General features: G+C 36.9%; 2 protein-coding genes across 3 annotated transcripts in view; one reads left to right on the top strand and one right to left on the bottom strand.

Annotated features, from left to right (window-relative positions):
• The window catches only part of Nup75 (nuclear pore complex protein Nup75), a 52,364-nt gene extending 48,720 nt beyond the window's left edge, over window positions 1-3,644 (top strand). The window contains exons 6-10 of the mRNA XM_067772608.1: window positions 2,594-2,698; window positions 2,776-2,903; window positions 2,967-3,157; window positions 3,231-3,387; window positions 3,444-3,644. Of these exons, the coding sequence (XP_067628709.1) occupies window positions 2,594-2,698; window positions 2,776-2,903; window positions 2,967-3,157; window positions 3,231-3,387; window positions 3,444-3,569 (707 nt within the window). The 3' untranslated portion in view covers window positions 3,570-3,644. The remainder of the gene's footprint in view (window positions 1-2,593; window positions 2,699-2,775; window positions 2,904-2,966; window positions 3,158-3,230; window positions 3,388-3,443) is intronic.
• Naus (Nausicaa) overlaps window positions 3,572-18,420 on the bottom strand; it is an 83,569-nt gene continuing 68,720 nt past the window's right edge. The window contains exons 4-5 of one of the 2 annotated variants that reach the window (XR_010950790.1): window positions 11,464-18,265; window positions 3,572-11,403 (exon numbers count right to left, since the gene is read on the bottom strand). Coding sequence is in view for 1 of the 2 variants with exons in the window: in XM_067772610.1 (XP_067628711.1) it covers window positions 17,586-18,265 (680 nt within the window). In the remaining variant the exon portion in view is untranslated. Of the gene's footprint in view, window positions 18,266-18,420 lie in introns of both variants that reach the window. The other variant, XM_067772610.1, reaches the window with a different exon arrangement.

Genomic DNA, 18,420 nt, shown 5'->3' with positions numbered 1-18,420 from the left:
ATATCGTACAAACACATTCTAGAGTCACCCCTGGTCCACCTTTATGGCGATATCTCGAAAAGGCGTCCACCTATAGAACTATGACCCACGCCCTTTTAAAATACTCATTAACACCTTTCGTTTGATACCCATATTGTACAGACGCATTCTAGAGTCACCCCTGGTCCACCTCTATGCCGATATCTCGAAAAGGCGACCACCTATACAACTACCACCACTCCCTTTTAAAACCCTCATTAATACCTTTTATTTGATACCCATATCGTACAAACACATTCTAGAGTCGCCCCTGGCCCACCTTAATGGCGATATCTCGAAAAGGCGTCCACCTATAGAACTAAACCCCACGCCCTTTTGAAATACTCATTAACACCTTTCGTTTGATACCCATATCGTACAAACAAATTCTAGGGTCACCCTTGGTCCACCTTTGTGGCGATATCTCGAAACGGCGTCCACCTATGGAACTAAGGATCACTCCCTTTTAAAATACTCATTAACACCTTTCATTTGATACCCATATCGTACAAACAAATTCTAGGGTCACCCCTGGTCCTCCTTTATGGCGATATCTCGAAACGGCGTCCACCTATGGAACTAAGGATCACTCCCTTTTAAAATACTCATTAACACCTTTCATTTGATACCCATATCGTACAAACAAATTCTAGAGTCAACCCTGATCCACCTTTATGGCGATATCCCTGAATGGCGTCCACCTATAGAACTATGGCCCACTCCCTCATAAAATAATCTTTAATACCTTTCATTTGATACACATGTCATACAAACACATTCCAGGATTACCCTTGGTTCATTTTCCTACATGGTTATTTTCCCTTATGTTGTCACCATAGCTCTCAACTGAGTATGTAATGTTCGGTTACACCCGAACTTAACCTTCCTTACTTGTTATTATTATTTTTAGTTGGTGGTGTAGATGTAGACATTGTGTTAGATTTATGTGAGGATATAGCAGGCGACGTTGTATGTGTAGATGATTTAGATGTAGAGGCGGTTGAGAGACACTTTTTTGTTGTAGTATTGTTAGACAGCGTATTTGACGATTGCATTTGTTTATTTGCTGCAGGTGTTAATGTTGTTGTAGATATAGATGATGGAAGCGCATTAGCAGTAGAAGTAGAAGTGGAAGACGAAGAAGATAAAGTTGAAGCAATGCCAGTGCTGGCAGAGAGAGACGATGAATTTATTTGAGTGCCAACGGTATACGGGTTAGTCGGCATACATTCAAAAGGAGATTGAGAGAATTCCATAGCTTGAGGGGTAGCGGGAAATTCCATAAGATTGTTTGACAAAGGGTTATTAGTATTGTTGTTGGATATCATAGAAATGGGAGAGATAAACAATGCGCTATTTCTGGCGACATACACGCTATTTCTGGCGCAACAACAAGATTCAGCAGTAAGAACTTTGTTGTTGGATGACTGCAAAGATGCCATTAATTGGATTTTTAGTTCGTCGAGCTGTTTAAGACAGATTATCGAGTTTGTTGTCAAAAGCGCTCGACACTATTTCAAACCATTGCTTTTGGCCAACAAGAATCGCGTCTAAAGCTTTACCGAGCTTATCTGGCATGTCCACGCATTCTTCACAAAAATGCAGCAAGTGACGATTGTTTTCAATTAATCTGACGTCATAATCAGAAAAGCCTTTACTACAGGCTCTATGGAATGTTTTTTTGCAGAAACCATTGCACGGTATTATATCACTATCGACAGATCTCGAAAACCGTCTGTTACACTTTCCACATATTCGTCCATTGTAAGAAATTGAAACAAACATTAAGACGAAAACTACGAGAGCGATTAAAAAACACGTCCGCACGCAACGAAAGTCACTGACATTATGTGCTGAAATGTAGTCGATGGATTGTTTACCATTCAGCTATTGAGCGCTGACTTTTCCAGTTCTTAAAGTGGTGAATATTGGAGGGAAAAGTTCTTCGAAAGATTTATAGACCTCTACGCGTTGGCGATGGCGAGTACCGAAGAAGAAGGGCGGTCCCGACTCCGTTGGAAGCACCAGGTGGAAAACGATTGAAACTCCCTTGGTGTGACCAATTGGCGCCGGTTGGCAGAGAGAAGGAGCGACTGGCGCGCCTTGTTGGACGGCCATAAACGTTCAAACGGTTAAGCGCCAATTATGAGCTATTTATTTCAATATTCTAGGTGTATTATTTACTAAATTATCAGGTTTTTTGTGTTTTCCAAAACTTTATATATATAAAAAGTGGGCGTGGTTATCATCCGATTTCGCTCATATCTATTCTGGGTCTAGATAAGCTAGTGTACCAAATTTGGTGAAGATATCTCAATATTTACTCAAGTTATCGTGTTAACGGACGGACGGACGGACAAGGCTCCATCAAATTTTTTTTCGATACTAATAATTTTGATATATGGAAGTCTATATCTATCTCGATTCCTTTATACCTGTACAACCATCCGTTATCCAATCAAAGTAAATATACTCTGTGTGCAAAGCACGCTGAGAATAATAATAAAAAAAGTGTGCACTTTTCGGAACGGTCCTTATATTTCCATTCTTAATCTTTAATTTTACTTAATTGAAGGGCAAGGTGCTTTGGCTATGTTATTGTCAAGAATACCCTTTCGTAACGAGAAGCAAGCATTGAAAATTATCGGCATCGCACAAAGAAAACGATTTTTCGACACTGGTAAATAACTCAATGTATATTATATGTATATACATAAATAAAAATATATCTTTTAAATTTTAAATATTTGAATTTAGAACAAGAAATTTGCAAAATTCAATCCAAAAAATCGCTAGATGAACAACGGTACGGAAATGCTTTGGAATGGGCAATACGTTCGAAGGACACACTTTATGTTACTACAATAGCAGATTTTCTATTGAATGTAAATTGCAGTAATTTATATAAAATGCAAATTAATTCTAAATGCGTCTCTAATTTACTACAGCATTATTCTAAAACCGGTGATATGCTTTGCCCTGATGTTATTGCAAATATAGGCGCCAAAATGTTTATTTCTCCCCGTTTGGTTTTCCTGGTTAAATATTTTGATTTCTATCAATTTTACCGCAAGCGAGACTTTTTGCCAGCTGCTGAATTGTTGGTGAATTTATTAGAATCAAAAATTACACCGGAATAGTAAGTGAAACATATGTACATGCATAACATATTCCTGCGCTAAATTTATTAAAGTATTTTTGTGTACTTTCAGTTTCTGGCCCTCGTTACTAATCGACTCCATACCCTTGCTTGAATCGAAGGATCCAAAAATTTTGTCAAAAGAGACTTGCGTAATTTTGCAACATTTAGAATCAGAATTGGTGCCATTAATTGATAAAAAGAAAAAACGTCTAGAAAAGTGTCCAGATGTATGTATTTAATATGTAAGCCCCGAGCTGATAATAATTATTAATTAATTCCTCAGGAACCCATTGAAATCCTAAAGGACTATCGCATAGAAAATATTGAGGAAATCATTAATTTATTGCGTTTGGCTTGTGCTCGCAATTTATCACGGGCTATTATAATCGAAAATACAGTTATGGGTTAAATTTTAATTCAATATTTATTGTTCCAAAATTTAAAACATGAAATACACATCATCCTTTTAATTCATACAAAATAATTAGTTTATTCTGTTTGAGGCTTTTTTATGTAGGTAGGTAGGTTAAAATCAAATTAAGCATATTATTGCTAATTTTAAAAATTAAGTGAATTAAGTCAAGATAAACAAAAATCATCACCATTATGCTCTTGTTTTATAATTGTATTTTGATAAAAAACACTTAAAAATGTCAGCGTACATATCGCACGTTTAATTGTTAAGCAGATGTAAAGCAAAATTTTCATTTTTCGGGATATAATGATATTATATAATCCACGTACCAAAAATGACCTTGAATCTCATTATACTTCCTTAATAAAAGTAGTATTAAAAAATAAAACTGCGTTGCATTTTCCCAAAAAAATTAAATTTTTAATTAGATCTGCTTATAATAAAACGCGCAATATACATTGGCATAAAATGAAACTAAAAATAATCGTGAATAACTAACTACATATGTACAGGGTCGGATGAGAAGCGCAGAACTCGTAAACTGCGTCAACTGGCAGCCGATGGTAACATTGGCATCCGACCACCTGCCCATACTTATTTCGTTCGAGCGTACCGCCGACTTCATCGTCACCGAAAAACGCACTTTCATAAACTTCAAAAAAGGAAAGTGGGATGAATATAAATCTGCAACAGACAGCAGCTTTGCTGCCCTCCCTATCCCGACTGATGCCCGCCAAGGGGAGCGTGCATTCCGTAAGGTCATTGAATCCGCCTCGGCACATTTCATTCCCGCCGGGAGAATTCCCGAAATCCGGCCCCACTTCCCGGCGGAGGCCGCGAGCTTAGCGAGGGAACGCGACCTTATAAGACAGCTTGATCCAGGCGACCCCCAAATAAGGGATATAAACCAACGCATCAGATTGCTTGTGGACGAACACAAGCGGGCGAAATGGGAAGAGCACCTAAAAGGTTGTAACCTCTCTACCGGTGTAGGTAAACTTTGGTCCACCGTAAAGTCCCTATCGAATCCGACTAAGCACAACAACAAAGTTTCCATCGCCTTTGGCGATAAGGTGCTGTCGGATGCGGAAAAATGCGCGAGCGCTTTCTGCCGACAACATATAATGCATCCTACGGTCGACAAAGATAGACGGAGAGCCAATAGACACGCACATAAACACAAATTCAGCGCGTCATCAATCAACATCACCGCTAGAGAGGTTGAGGACGCCATTGGTCGTGCTAAACCATCCAAAGCAGTGGGCCCAGATGGCATAGCCATGCCGATGCTTAAAAACCTAGGGAAAGAGGGTTTCATATATTTAGCGTATGTCTTCAACCTGTCTCTCTCCACCTTTGCCATACCCGAGAAATGGAAAATGGCCAAGGTGGTCCCGCTACTAAAGCCTGGGAAACCAGCTAACGTAGGTGAGTCATATCGTCCGATATCTCTCCTATCGCCAGTGGCAAAGACGCTTGAAGCCATTTTGCTCCCTTATTTCCAAGCACATTTGCAGCTAGCCCCTCATCAGCATGGCTTCAGAAAGCTCCATAGCACTACCTCCGCGCTAAATGTCATTGGCACCCAGATAAATTGCGGTTTGAATCAATACCCCCACCATAGAACAGTACTCGTTGCGCTAGACCTATCAAAAGCCTTTGATACGGTCAACCATGGCTCATTACTGCAAGACCTGGAAGGGTCTACCCTTCCCCCATGTCTTAAAAGGTGGACCGCAAATTATCTGGGTGGTCGGCAGGCATCGGTGCAATTCAGAAACGAAACATCAAAACCGAGGAGAATTAAACAAGGGGTGCCACAGGGTGGTGTCCTATCCCCACTTTTTTTTAATTTCTACATATCTAAGCTACCTTCACCACCGGAAGGAGTCACAATCGTTTCCTACGCCGATGACTGCACAATAATGGCCACAGGCCCAGGCCCAGAGATCGATAAGCTATGCAATAAAATAAACGGCTATCTCCCTGATCTCTCCAGTTTTTTCGCCTCGCGAAACCTGGCATTGTCACCGACTAAATCTTCCGCGACCTTATTTACAACATGGACGCCCCAAATGTCGACCATATTGAACATCCACGTCGATGGCACTACGCTACCGACTGTCCTACACCCCAAAATCTTGGGTGTGACGTTTGATCAGGATCTACATTTTTGGTGCGCACGCAACCGCAATTGTTCCGAGAATTCAGAGCCGTAATAAAATCCTCAAATCCCTTGCTGGCAGTACCTGGGGAAAAGATAAAGAAACGCTCATGACCACATACAAAGCAATTAGCCAGCCGATTACGTGCTACGCGTCACCCATATGGTCGCCAAGCCTAAAAACTACCGACTGGAAGAAACTACAGGCCTGCCAAAATACTGCTCTCAGAATCGCCACGGGCTGTCTTCCTTATGTCCCCAGAACACCATCTGCATAATGAGGCGAGAATACTCCCCATCAGGGAGAGAAATGAGATGCTGACCAAACAGTTTCTGTTGAATACCCAGAAACCTGGGCATCCCAACAGACATCTGATTGACGAACCAGCACCGCCTAGGGGCCTAAGGAGTCATCTCCGTAAGCATTTTGAGGAAATACGGCACCTGAGAACCCAGCCGTATGAAGCGAAAAAACACAAGCAGGTCCTTGGTGAACTCCATAGACAGGCGTCGGACCTTTATGTCGGGAATTGCCCGGTGAACCCAGTACTTGAAGAAAAATATCCAGAACTCGCGGAAGAGGAACGCATACTCCCCAGGGAAACGCGTGTCACTCTTGCTCAACTTCGTTCTGGATACTGTAACAGGTTAAACTCTTACCTATCCAGAATCAACCCCTACATACAAAATGTATGCCCCGCTTGCAATGTGTCCCCACATGACACCAAACATCTCTTTAATTGTAATGTGGAACCAACGCCTCTAACACCCCTTTCCTTATGGTCCACTCCTGTTGAAACGGCAAGTTTCCTTGGACTCCCGTTAGAGGATATTGATGACAATTTGTGATCGGTCGCGGCTATTAGATGGGGCGAGCATTGCTACAACAACAACAACAGAATAGCATCAAGATTAAAAATACCATTGTTTGCAATTTATATTTGTATACTTGATTCGTTTATAATTAAAAGGGTATACATATGTCAACCTTTCACCAACGCATATTATTGTTTAAAAGCCTTTTCACTATACAATTTTATATGCTATGGATTTTTGAGTTTGCCTATTTAAGCTCATTTTAAGGGCGTGTTTCGTGTCTGGTGAAAAGTTTCAAAATATAGTCATATACCTCCTTAATAATAAACGATTAATTTGTTTTTCATTTAAAAAATAGTGCTACCAAAATGTTCTTCAAAACTTTAAGTTTTATTTAAGAATTTATATTTTTTTGTTTCGCATTTACTCAAGGCGAATTCAGTACAAGGTGCTGCTATCCGAACAGCTGATTGCTTCTTAATTATTTTCCATACAGCGCCTTGTACAACAATATGCCAGTTAATCGAAATCAATGAAAATTTTATTTTGACTTGACATTCTTCTGCACGACGAATTGGTTGAATTCGCTTTGCCATCACCTTACATGGATTCGCATTAAATTTACTCAAGTGGAATCTATACAAGGTGATAGCGAAGCGAATTCGCCGTACAGTAGCTAGTCAAATGAACAAAAAATTAGCGCTGATTTCGTTTTACCGACACCAAAATTTTCAAGGAAATTTGGAGGAGTAAGCAATAACTGGTGGGATAACTCTACTGAATCTGCCTGGTATTTTCATCTGATAAAGTAAGACAAAACTAATTTTAGCATGAAAAAATTTAAGTGAATATAAGCATTCGCTTTCGTTGGAGCGTTTACTTAATTAGAGCGATAAATATTTCAAATGAGAATTATTAGAAACAAATAAGTAATTATAACTTGAAAACAATTCCATTTTTATGTTATTGCTATTTTTTGACTAAAGCTGTGTGTATAAAAATAATATTACTTATAACGTTTTTTATATTTGTCTGTTCAAACTATAGCAAAACACAACAAGAGCATATTTAACGAGTCACTTATATAGCCTAGGATTTTATGAATATATGTATATTAGGGCGGGTCAAATTGTATGGGGGAAAAAAACGTCAGGTGCACATCCAGTTTCTGAATCTTGATATAAAATTTTCTAACAAAATAAGGGAGGCTCGAAATTCCTTTCAGACCGATGGTCCCATGGGCAATATTACTCAGTATGACCCATAGATTCAGAAACTGGATGTGCCTTTCCAACTATAAATTTGACCCACCCTAATGTAGATGTATATTTTTATTATTCGCCAAGTATTTGCGATTTTTTTTATTATCTTAATAATTTTTTTCCCAATTCTTTACTGCTATGTCCATAATAATAGATGCCTTTGTTCCTTTAAATTAAATAATAACAAGTATATTTATAACTCGTTCCTATCGGTAATTAACTCGGTGTTAACCTATTCAACCCGCTAAAAGTTGTTAACATTTCTAATTAAGAAACTTGGGTACAAAAGAGGGTTGGGGGCAAAAGATGTTGTCCTTTACCAAAGAAATAATATCTGTTCCATTAACGTTTTAAAACGATATTGACTGGTATGGTCTTTACCTCATAGAAAATTTTATTTTTTCATGCAGTGTCTCTATTATTGGTCCATTTTTTCTATCGCTTCTAAAATTTCAATTAAAAGTAACAACAAATTAAACAACATAGTTCTGATAGATTAACACGGTCACATTTTGTACTGTCATACGTGTCTCGGAAGCTAATAAAACATCAAAACATGGAGGCTTTGCGTCAGTACGATCAAAACATAGTACAATTGTTTGTATGTCCCTATGAAAATCACAAATAGCTGCTGAAAAATTGTAAAAAAAATTTACTTTTGCTGTTTTTCAGTAATTAATTGCAAACCTGGGGTGTAATTCGATAGTCGACACTCGTTGATTCGATACTTCAAGTCGATATCGAACGCTCGATGATGCCATTTTAGTTCCCGTATCATGATCACTTTCGATTTCGAAGGGTGTTTAGGAAGCTTTTTGGAGCTACCAAAATATTTTCTTTTGTAAATAGCGTTTGTTTCTTAATCTCTGAAGAAAAATCATTCCCTAAATAATCACTAAAGCATAAAATTATAACTTTCGAAAAGGCAATTCGACACCTAATTTGGTATCGAACAGTTTTTGTCGAACGTTCGATACGACGCGTCGACAATTTGTGTTACGGAAAGCGAAAACGGGTATTTTATACTCGTTCTGGATCGATATCGAAATACGGAAAGCCACCCCTGTTAAAAAACTGAAAAAATGTAAATTTATACTATGTACAAACATACACCAAATTGGCAATTTATACCCTTTGGGCAATTTATTACGCAATTTATCATATAATAAATTGCAAATTTAAAAAAGAAAGCGTAATAAATTGTTTCAAACTACAAATGCAACCTTGTAAAGTGTGTTTATTGATTAGATTTAAACGTCAGTTATGCATGGCTCTACTATATGGTTGGCTCATCTCATCAGCTGATTTTATTTTTTTCCTTTCACTGGAGTAGGGATTGTCAAAAGAAGATGGCAAACCCAAAATGAAACAAAAACTGTGAACGCATTTTCTTACAACACACAAAATTTGTTAAAGTTTTATGTTTTCATTCCATTCCATTCGCCTAATACCAACACGCACATTTTGACAGTGTGAACAAAGGTATGTTGTTGGTGTAGAGATGAGCCAACCAGCCACCAAATTACTATTGTGTAAGCTAAATTGAGTTGAATGAACACCACTCAATTTAAATGGAAATTGCCTCAATTTATTTTTCTGTTTGAACATATGGTATCAAAATAATTGATTATGAAATACTTAAACCATCAAAGCACAACAAACTACTAAGTTTTTTGTCTGCTGACGACGCCAGCTTGCATCAATTCAAATTACATCTGAAGTAAAAAAAAATAAAATTTTTACTCTGCTTATTTCCTGCTGCTGAATTTTATTTATTTTTTCAAATGTAAGTGTGAGCTGTAAAAAAACTTTTTATGTTGGCAAAAAATTCATGCTGATAAAGCCAAAAATTTATAAATTTTGCTATTTTTATACGATTTTATTTAGCTTGACTCTGTGTAGCGAACAGAATTATGTAACTTCCCGATTAACTACGAGCTTGAAACTTGGAATATAGTCCAGAACCCCATGAAAATGCAATAATATCAAAAAACTTCGATAGGTGGCGCATGGATCGAAATATTGCAAAGATCGTATTTGTGGTCCAATTTGGCTCATATTTGGAACACTATTATATACATACATATTGGCCGCCGCCGTGGTGTGATGGTAGCGCGCTCCGCCTACTACACCGAAGATATTGGGTTCACGCCCCGGGCAAGCAACATCAAAATTTTATAAACAAGTTTTTTTAATTAGAAGAAAATTTGTCCAAGGGGGGTCGCTTCTCGGCAGTGCTTGGCAAATTTGCTATAACCCCTAAAATGAAGAAAGACGAATTTTTAGTTGGGGAATTTTAGCCGCCGGGAAAAGTGAATTAATTTTTTTTTTTGAAATTTGAAAACATCTTTTATCCACAGTTCCTCAAAACTTCTTATTCTCTAAATAAGGCCAGAGGTGCCCCAATACTTGTTGGTAATGGCAATAAGAATTGCAGTTGAAAATCAAGATCTGGGAGAAGCTACAAAATCGCCGATAATACTTTGAATTAATTCAAGGGAAAGCGGCAAACGCTGAGGGGAATGGGAGTGGAAGTTGTAGTAGGAGTGTGATTAGGAATGGAAGAGAGTATAGGAATGTGGAGTAGGAGTGGGTGTGAGAGTAGGAATGGGATTGGGAATGAAGGCAGACAAATGGAATAAGGGATGGACAAGAATTATAAAAAACATGGAAGGTAGAGTAGGGGAGAAGGGAATAGATAGTGAAGAGGGGAAGCGAGACTCAAATTTTAAATATAGGCAAACCAAAATAATCAGACCAATTCTAAATATTCTCGCGGATTTTTTTTATTCCCGCGGAAAAATTCATCCAATTCTTTTCTCCTAAGGAGAAGAAAAATTGGGGAATAGGAATTTCGAATTTTCGAAGTCAGCTGTTTTGTCAATTGAAATTTCGTTGCGCATTTCTTATTTTGTTTAAAAAATTGAAAACTTTAATTATTGTTGCGAATTTGTTTGAAATTAAGAAATAAGGTATAAACAATGCACATTATTGCATTTCATGTGGTATTCACTGAAATCAGTAATGAATTGGTGCCACAGCAACATAAACAGAGGAGCATAAGAAGAAGACGGCGGGATAACACAAATCCGCCGGAGTTGCCTGCTTTCATTCTGCAAAGCAATTTTCTGGCGGCCACGTCGAGTTGAGTTCGCCTTTCGCCATATACCAAAATTTTAATTAATTAAGCCTTCTTAAAAAATCCTTGCGCAATTTCTGGATGGCTGCATCAAATATACAAAGAGCTCTTCCGTTATGATATACTTTTACTTTTTGACTTAAAGAATATTGTGGTTGTTGTTGTTGTTGTATTAAAATATTATGGTAGAATGTACATATTTTAGCACAAATTTGTGCAAATAAGTGTTCTTTCTTAAAAGAACCTATTTCCTTTAACTATTTTGATGCATTCCCTTTAATTTAACTAGTGAAAATACTCCTATGAAATGGCAAAGAAATCTCCCTCGGTGTATCTAGGGGATTACGGCCGTGGTAAGCACAACAAACAGCTGCAGAGCTGGTCCAAGCTGAATATCTACCCCATTCCTGTGGGTGAATGTAATATGTTGCAATTATGAAAGTAGGCCTACACATACATATTTAACAGGCGAGGCTCCGGCGAGCCCAAGTTCTTTACGGAAGGGACCAGGGATGAGGTGACTTGGAAGGTGATTAAAATGAAACAGTTCGCCCATTAATGCATGTAGCTACAAGTACTTAAGCATGCGTAATACAAAAACAAAAGTGGAATTTCTATTATTTTGCACATAGCAGTATGTTTTAAATTGCATTATGTTTTGAGTTTTAGTTTATGTAATGTGTGGGATGTAATACTTTGCGCTTTAGCGCATTTGCCTCATCAACAATCTTAATTTGCTGCCAATTATTATACTCTCGGCAATGCGAGAGATTATTGTTAAGTAATTAAACTTTTTTATGTCTTAATGCTACTCTATTTAGATATATGCATGTATAATATATAATTTAATTGTATATATAATACTCGATAATATTTTTGGGAACTTATAATTATTGTATGTATGTATGTTAGTACATGGTTAATAATTACACAACTATGTTTATGTATATTTATGGCCATTATTTCATTTCGCTACTATATATATATATATATTTTATTTTTTTGAGTATTTTATTGATTAAACTGTGCACAATATAAATGCCAATATTCTATTTATTAAATTAAACCAAAAACAAGCGTCATTGGCGCACATACATAGGCAGTCAACTAATTTGGGTATTTATATATAAGATTTCATTATAACCCCAAACTAGAGCATTCATCGTACATATATAGCTTATCACATTGTCGAGAATACGCCAATATTCTTCTATATCATAAACTCTTCATGAGTGCAATATTTTGGTGGCGGTAGTTTTATTCTGCATTCCAATTCGAAATTTGATTCCATTAAAATTTTTGCAGGCATTATGTACCATTTTCGGTTCGAGGAAGCGCAACATCTCTCTGTATTCGAAAACAGAATTCAAAGGACTATTTCATCTGTCACTTCAAAAAAGGCCCCATTTTACAATGTTATTGAAGAAATTTTTTTAGAAGAAATTTTTTTAATAAATTTCTGAGGTGGGAAGTTTTTCAAACAAATTATGGGTCGTGTTGTGTTATACGATCACAGATGAAAACCCAATTTCACTCAAATGATACATATGAATCTGTCAAACTATTTATAAAAACAGTTATAAGACATGGTCACTAGTAAACATACGTCATTCAAGGGATTTAAAAAATGGGTTTCGAGCACGTATCGGGTAACACACACGATACTGGCGTTGATATCGGTCCTTTTTCAAAAGTTTCTTAAGTTTTTTGACTCATAACACTGGTTTACAGCCAAAATTCACCAGAGACGCTATTATGAAATTCCTATATATAATCACCCCCTGATTCCGAAAATCAAGGTTATTTTTAATTCTATGGTAACATTTTTAAGATATTTACGAATAACCTTTTTCAAAAAAAAAAAAAATACATAGGAATTTCATAATGGCGTCTCCGGTGCAGAAAAAAAGTTGGAATTTGTGATCCAGTGTAATTATCCACTCATTCGTTAGTGTACAAGTGAAGTGTATATTTCTTTTATTTTAAGTTAAACAAGTTTAGGCATCTCTCTAGAGTCGTTACAATTCAAATATTTGACGTTTTTATGTCTATTATGTTTATTATTATTATATTTTTAATATCCAAGCATATGTATGTACGAAGTGAACACTTATATTTTAATCATATTCTGTTTCATAATAATTCTGCAATGAAAATATAGCGTGACTTCTTGAACGGCATATCAGTTGTTGAAAGCTATAAAATCTGCAGAATTTCAAACTTCAATTGTTGTCAGCACCGCGATTTTGTTACTCTGCCGTTGAATCAGCAGCTTCAAAAAAAGAAAATCGAAATGAAAAAAGCCATACGACTTTGCGATTTAGTACACGAAGAGCCAAAGATATGCGTAGATCAGCTGGCGAGAAGTTCGAGAATATGTACCAGACAGCTGAAGTAGTATGCTCTTCTAATGAAATCCCTATTATTTTGCCTAGAAAAAGTGCTCAAACAAACGCGGAGGATCACTACCGTATACAAATTTTTATCCCATTTCTAGACTCAGCAATTCAGAATTTGGATTTACAAAATTTTTGAACCACAAAGAACTTCTGTTGTCTTTTGACGCATTGCTTTCAAATGATGTCAACGACGTTCAAGCAAAAAATTTAATTTCTCGATATGCAAAAGTTTTGCATTGTCGTGGTAATGAAAATATTGGCATGTCTGAAATAAAATTTTGGCAACGCCTTCTGAAATCTCTTTATGCCCAAAAATCAGAAAAAAGCTGGAATGCTCACGATTTGTTGGAGGTAAGTTGGTACATTAACAACACAGTCCGGGGCTACACGGAAAAAACACTAATGTGTTTTTTACATTTAAAAAAATGTAACATTCAGTTAATTTTTTCATGTAAACTTCAAATTATTTTGAATGTGAAATTTACATTGAAAAAAAAAAATGCAAAGTTTAGATTATTTTTCCTGTAAATCTAGCATCTTTTTGATGCAAATTTTAAATTTAAATAATGTTAAATTTACAGCATTTTTTTGAAGTACACATTTCCAATTTTGAAATATAATGCAAATTTTACATTATTTTCCATGAGGAAAACACATTATTATAATGTAATATCTACATTTTTTTTATGTCAAAAACATATTTCAAAAGTGTAAAATTCAAATTATTTGATAAAAGAAAAAATAATGTATTTTTCCGTGTAGATATGACTTTTTTAAATAAAACTTTTTCTATTCGATCAGTTTCTTTCTTTTGAATTTTATATACGTATACGTAAGACCTCATGCATAGGCTCGAAAGGCATGAATTCTACTTATTCCTGAAGAAGGTACTTCGGTGTTTATTTATCAATTTATCTATGATTAATATTACAGGAATGCGATTCTGTGGCATCCCTAATGTTCACATTTTGTTGAAAATCTTGTGCACGCTTCCAGTAACAACGGCAACGAACGAGAGATCTTTTTCAACTCTTAGGCTGATTAAAAACTATTTGAGAAATACGATGAGTGAAAATCGATTGAATGGCTGTGAATCACTAAGCATCCACCGTGATCAAATTGTTACCCTTGATGAAGTTTTAGATGAAATGGCAAAGAAAAGCCGACGCATGCGCGTGTGTTTTTAATGTAACCTTTTTCATATCATATACTAAATACACGTACTTTAATGTTAAAGCTAAAGGCAACATTTTTTTATTTATTAAAAAAAAAGGAGATTTGGGCCGACCAGTCAGCTGACTATATAAGGCAATGAAAAAAATACTCCTACCTATGTTTCACTCAATTGCGTAGCAAAATTTTCAAATTAGTAGGGCTATATAAGATACAGACTGCCTTCTCATAAAAATCTATAACTTTTCAGACGTGAAAGTACAGTCGAGCCCGTGCGTTGTGGAATAACTACGTACAATTTGTTGTTGTTGTATTAACGATAGACACACCGAAGGTTTTGGGGAGTGTTATCGATGTTGATAGTCCTTCTCCGGATATAGACCCGGTATGCTCCGGTAACAAGCACCATCTCGGGAACTATTAATATGACCACATTAAACCTTCTAGGCGATACCGCCCCACCCCTAGTTCCATGAGGAACTTGAAGTCACCAGAGCCTCGCCTGCTGAGTATGTGCATGACACTTTCATATTTGTAAGAGGTTTCCCTCGCGTAGGTTAGGTTGACAATTGGGTTGCCGAATCTCTGACTCTGTAAAGCTTTGTATGACGCCTATCAAGCCCTTGAATCCCATGTTAATGACATGTAAAATTTAAAAATGTTTAGTAATAATTCGGAATGTTATTTCGTATTTTCAAGAAATTTCAAGGATGAAATGGCCGTATGGCCTAATCAGTGTAGCGTGGCGAACAGACTACACGGTTCTGTGCCTGAGCTTTGAGGGCGACCGCGGAGTCAGAATATAGGGGGAGGGTTGGTGTAAAGGAGCGGAAATGGCAGACCATACGATACATGTGTATCGGATGGTTCTAAATTAATGGATGGGGTCGGTTATACAGTCTATTGTGTTGTTTTATTGACGATAAAGACACTCCCCGAAGGTTTTTGGGAATTGTATCGATATTGATGGCCCTTTGCCAGATATAAATCCGGTACGTTTCGGTAACAAAGCACCATTAAGGTACCAGCCCCATGTCGGGAACGATTAAGTTGGGGTCGCCAAAGCCTCGCCTGTTAAATATATGTCTGATACATTAATATTTGTAACAGGATTCCCCTCGCGTAGGTGAGGTTGACAATTGGGTTGCGGAAGCTTTGAAGCTAGAAAGCTTTTTCATGCGCATTATCAACCTCTTCAACCCCTAGTCTATTGTGTCGATCCGGGTATGAGTAGATATAGCTGCCAGATCATTGTTGGTCTTTAAGACGGAATTTTCAGCCGCGAAGAAAGAGGAAATCCATTCAGGCCGTAGCGTAGAAGGTAAGGCATAGAAGGTAACGAAAAAGCCGATGAGTCGGCTAGGGATTGTGCAGCACTTAATAAATGTATGGTAAAAGTTGCAATCGGCTTCGGAGAAATTAAAATTGCACAGGAGTTGCATTTGATCAATCACATACGAGCAGCAAGGAGAAAAGGTTAAGCACGTTTTGTGTTCGTGTCCTATGCCGGCGAGGTCAAGGTCCAGATGTCAGGGCCGGCAGACCTGTCAGATCTCGAGGAAGCAATTACGCTGGGTCCTGGAAAAGTTATAGTATTTTCCAAGGGGACTAAGCTATTTTATAACATAAGTTTGGTAGTCAAACAAATTCTGATAAAACTGTGAACACATTCAGTCTATCTTAGTTCTTTACTGATCGGATAGTTCAACCTAACCTAAGTTATATTAATAAAAAGTTAAAGAATGAAGATTCGTTGCAAGGGATTATATTTATAATCCATCACCGACTGGCGATATCCGCAATTTATCGGATCAGAATTAAAAAAAAAGTTTTCTAAATATCTAGGTTTATATATATCTACATAGTTTTAAACAAACTGCTCGTCATCTAAATATTTATAGTTTCGATTACTGTCATATTTTCTAAGAAAACAATAACAGTAATCGTGATCATAACAAATAAAATGAAAGGTAATCAAACCATAATCGTAACATTTAGTTCAGAAACAGGGTGTTATTCAAATTAGCAGTCAAAATATTGTTAATTAAAATTTAGTCATCATTTAAAAAATTATAGTGGCGCATTTGATGGTCAATTAAGGTCTTATAAATATGAGATAATGAATATTTTTACATATATTCCGTCGAACAAACTCAAAAGGATATACATATATGAGAAAAAATTCCAACACGATTTTAAAAGCGGAACACAAAAATCAAAACATCGTGTTTATTTAGATTGTATTTGTGAAGGAATTTCTTCACGTGGGGTTTATGATTGGGCTGAATATTTAAAAAAGCTCAGCAGTATGAAATACGTCTTGTTATGTAAATAAAAGTAATATATCGTTAAGTTATTGCCGTATTTCAATTAATTGTAATTGAGGAGTTGCATGCAAAAAGGAATCTTCTTTAAAAATTACATTTTGAGATTTTCGTATTCTAAGCATTTGAGGTGATATAGCATTTTTGTTGTTGTAGTGTTTGAAACATTTTCTTAATATATAATATATTTCATATATAATATTTTCAATGTATATGTTGACAAAGTCCATTTTTCAAAATTTTCGCCAAAAATGCCGAAATAAATTGGGGATAGATGTTATTTTTAAACATATAACATAGAAGCAACAGTGGTATATTAATAACATTTTTGTATGTCCGATTTCTCATGTTGAAAAAGGCAAATATACAATTTCGGCGAAATCGGGAGACGTTAACATAGCTTATATCGAGAGGCACACTGTATGGAAGTGTGAGTAACAAAATTTTTTTCTAAGAACAAAGCAAAAAACCGGCACAGACCTTTACATTTTGCGTTGTCACGATGTCAGTTTCAGAGATGTAAAAACATATTTGGTGGGGTATAAAACTGATCCCTTCATGCGTGCAACTCCTCAATTCTTATGCAGTTTGAAAACGTGTTATAACGAGCGTTTTCAGATGATGCATTGATGCAAGACATACATTTTTAAGTATACTTTTTTCTTATAATTTGCTTAATTCTTTTGAGGTTGTTTCAAAACATTATGTTTCATAGGAGTTTTTATGAGTAGTTTTAATTTAATTTTGTATTAGTAGTTGCGCTTGCAACTCCACCGATAGTAGTAGATGCACCAACACCACTACCACCACCAGCCACGACAATGGAACTTAAACGCGACAGTGATGGTTCACGTTTTGGTGGTACAATAGGTTTATTAGGCGGAATTGGTGGTGGAGCACCACGTGCTCCAGCCGGTGGCACTGTAACTGGAGGTACCGCTATCGGCACTGGATGTGGTAGCGTCGCCAACTGATCCAAAGAATGTGATGCGGCAGCTGCAGCAGCCAATGCAGCATACTTTCCGCCTGGTGCACGTTGTATTGTTGCTGTTGGTTGCATTTTCACAGGCGAAGGAGATGGTAGTGCAACACCACCAGTTGTTAAATTGCTTGTGGTTGATGAGGTAACAGTGGCTGCTATTGCAGCTGCTGCAGTTGTTGTTGCTTGTGTGTTATCATCGATAATATTTCCTGCTGTGTTGGCTAATGCTGCTAATGGTACTGCAACAGCTGGTGCAGCAGCTGGTTGTGCCACAGCTGTGGCAGGAAGTGCAGTGGGTACACCGCTACGCAATGTTTGGCAAGGCGCACGTGCAATGCCGGTTGTAGGTCCAGATACGGGAACGCTTGTCACTGTAGCTGTGGGTTGTACAATTTTTGTAATATTTACCATTGGAGTGGTGCATGCGTCATCTGAAAAATAAGGGGTGAGTTAGGATTGTTTCTTTTTGCCTTATAAGATGATAAGGTTTGACATGCTGTTGTTGCTGTGACGGTAAAGCAATTCCAAATACTTTATGAGAGAACAAATCGATTGAGAGTCCTCTACTTTTTTAATACGGGTTTTT

Source organism: Eurosta solidaginis, chromosome 3, assembly GCF_040869045.1.
Source record: "Eurosta solidaginis isolate ZX-2024a chromosome 3, ASM4086904v1, whole genome shotgun sequence".
NCBI lineage: Eukaryota > Metazoa > Arthropoda > Insecta > Diptera > Tephritidae > Eurosta > Eurosta solidaginis.
This window is presented reverse-complemented; position numbering and strand designations above follow the sequence as displayed.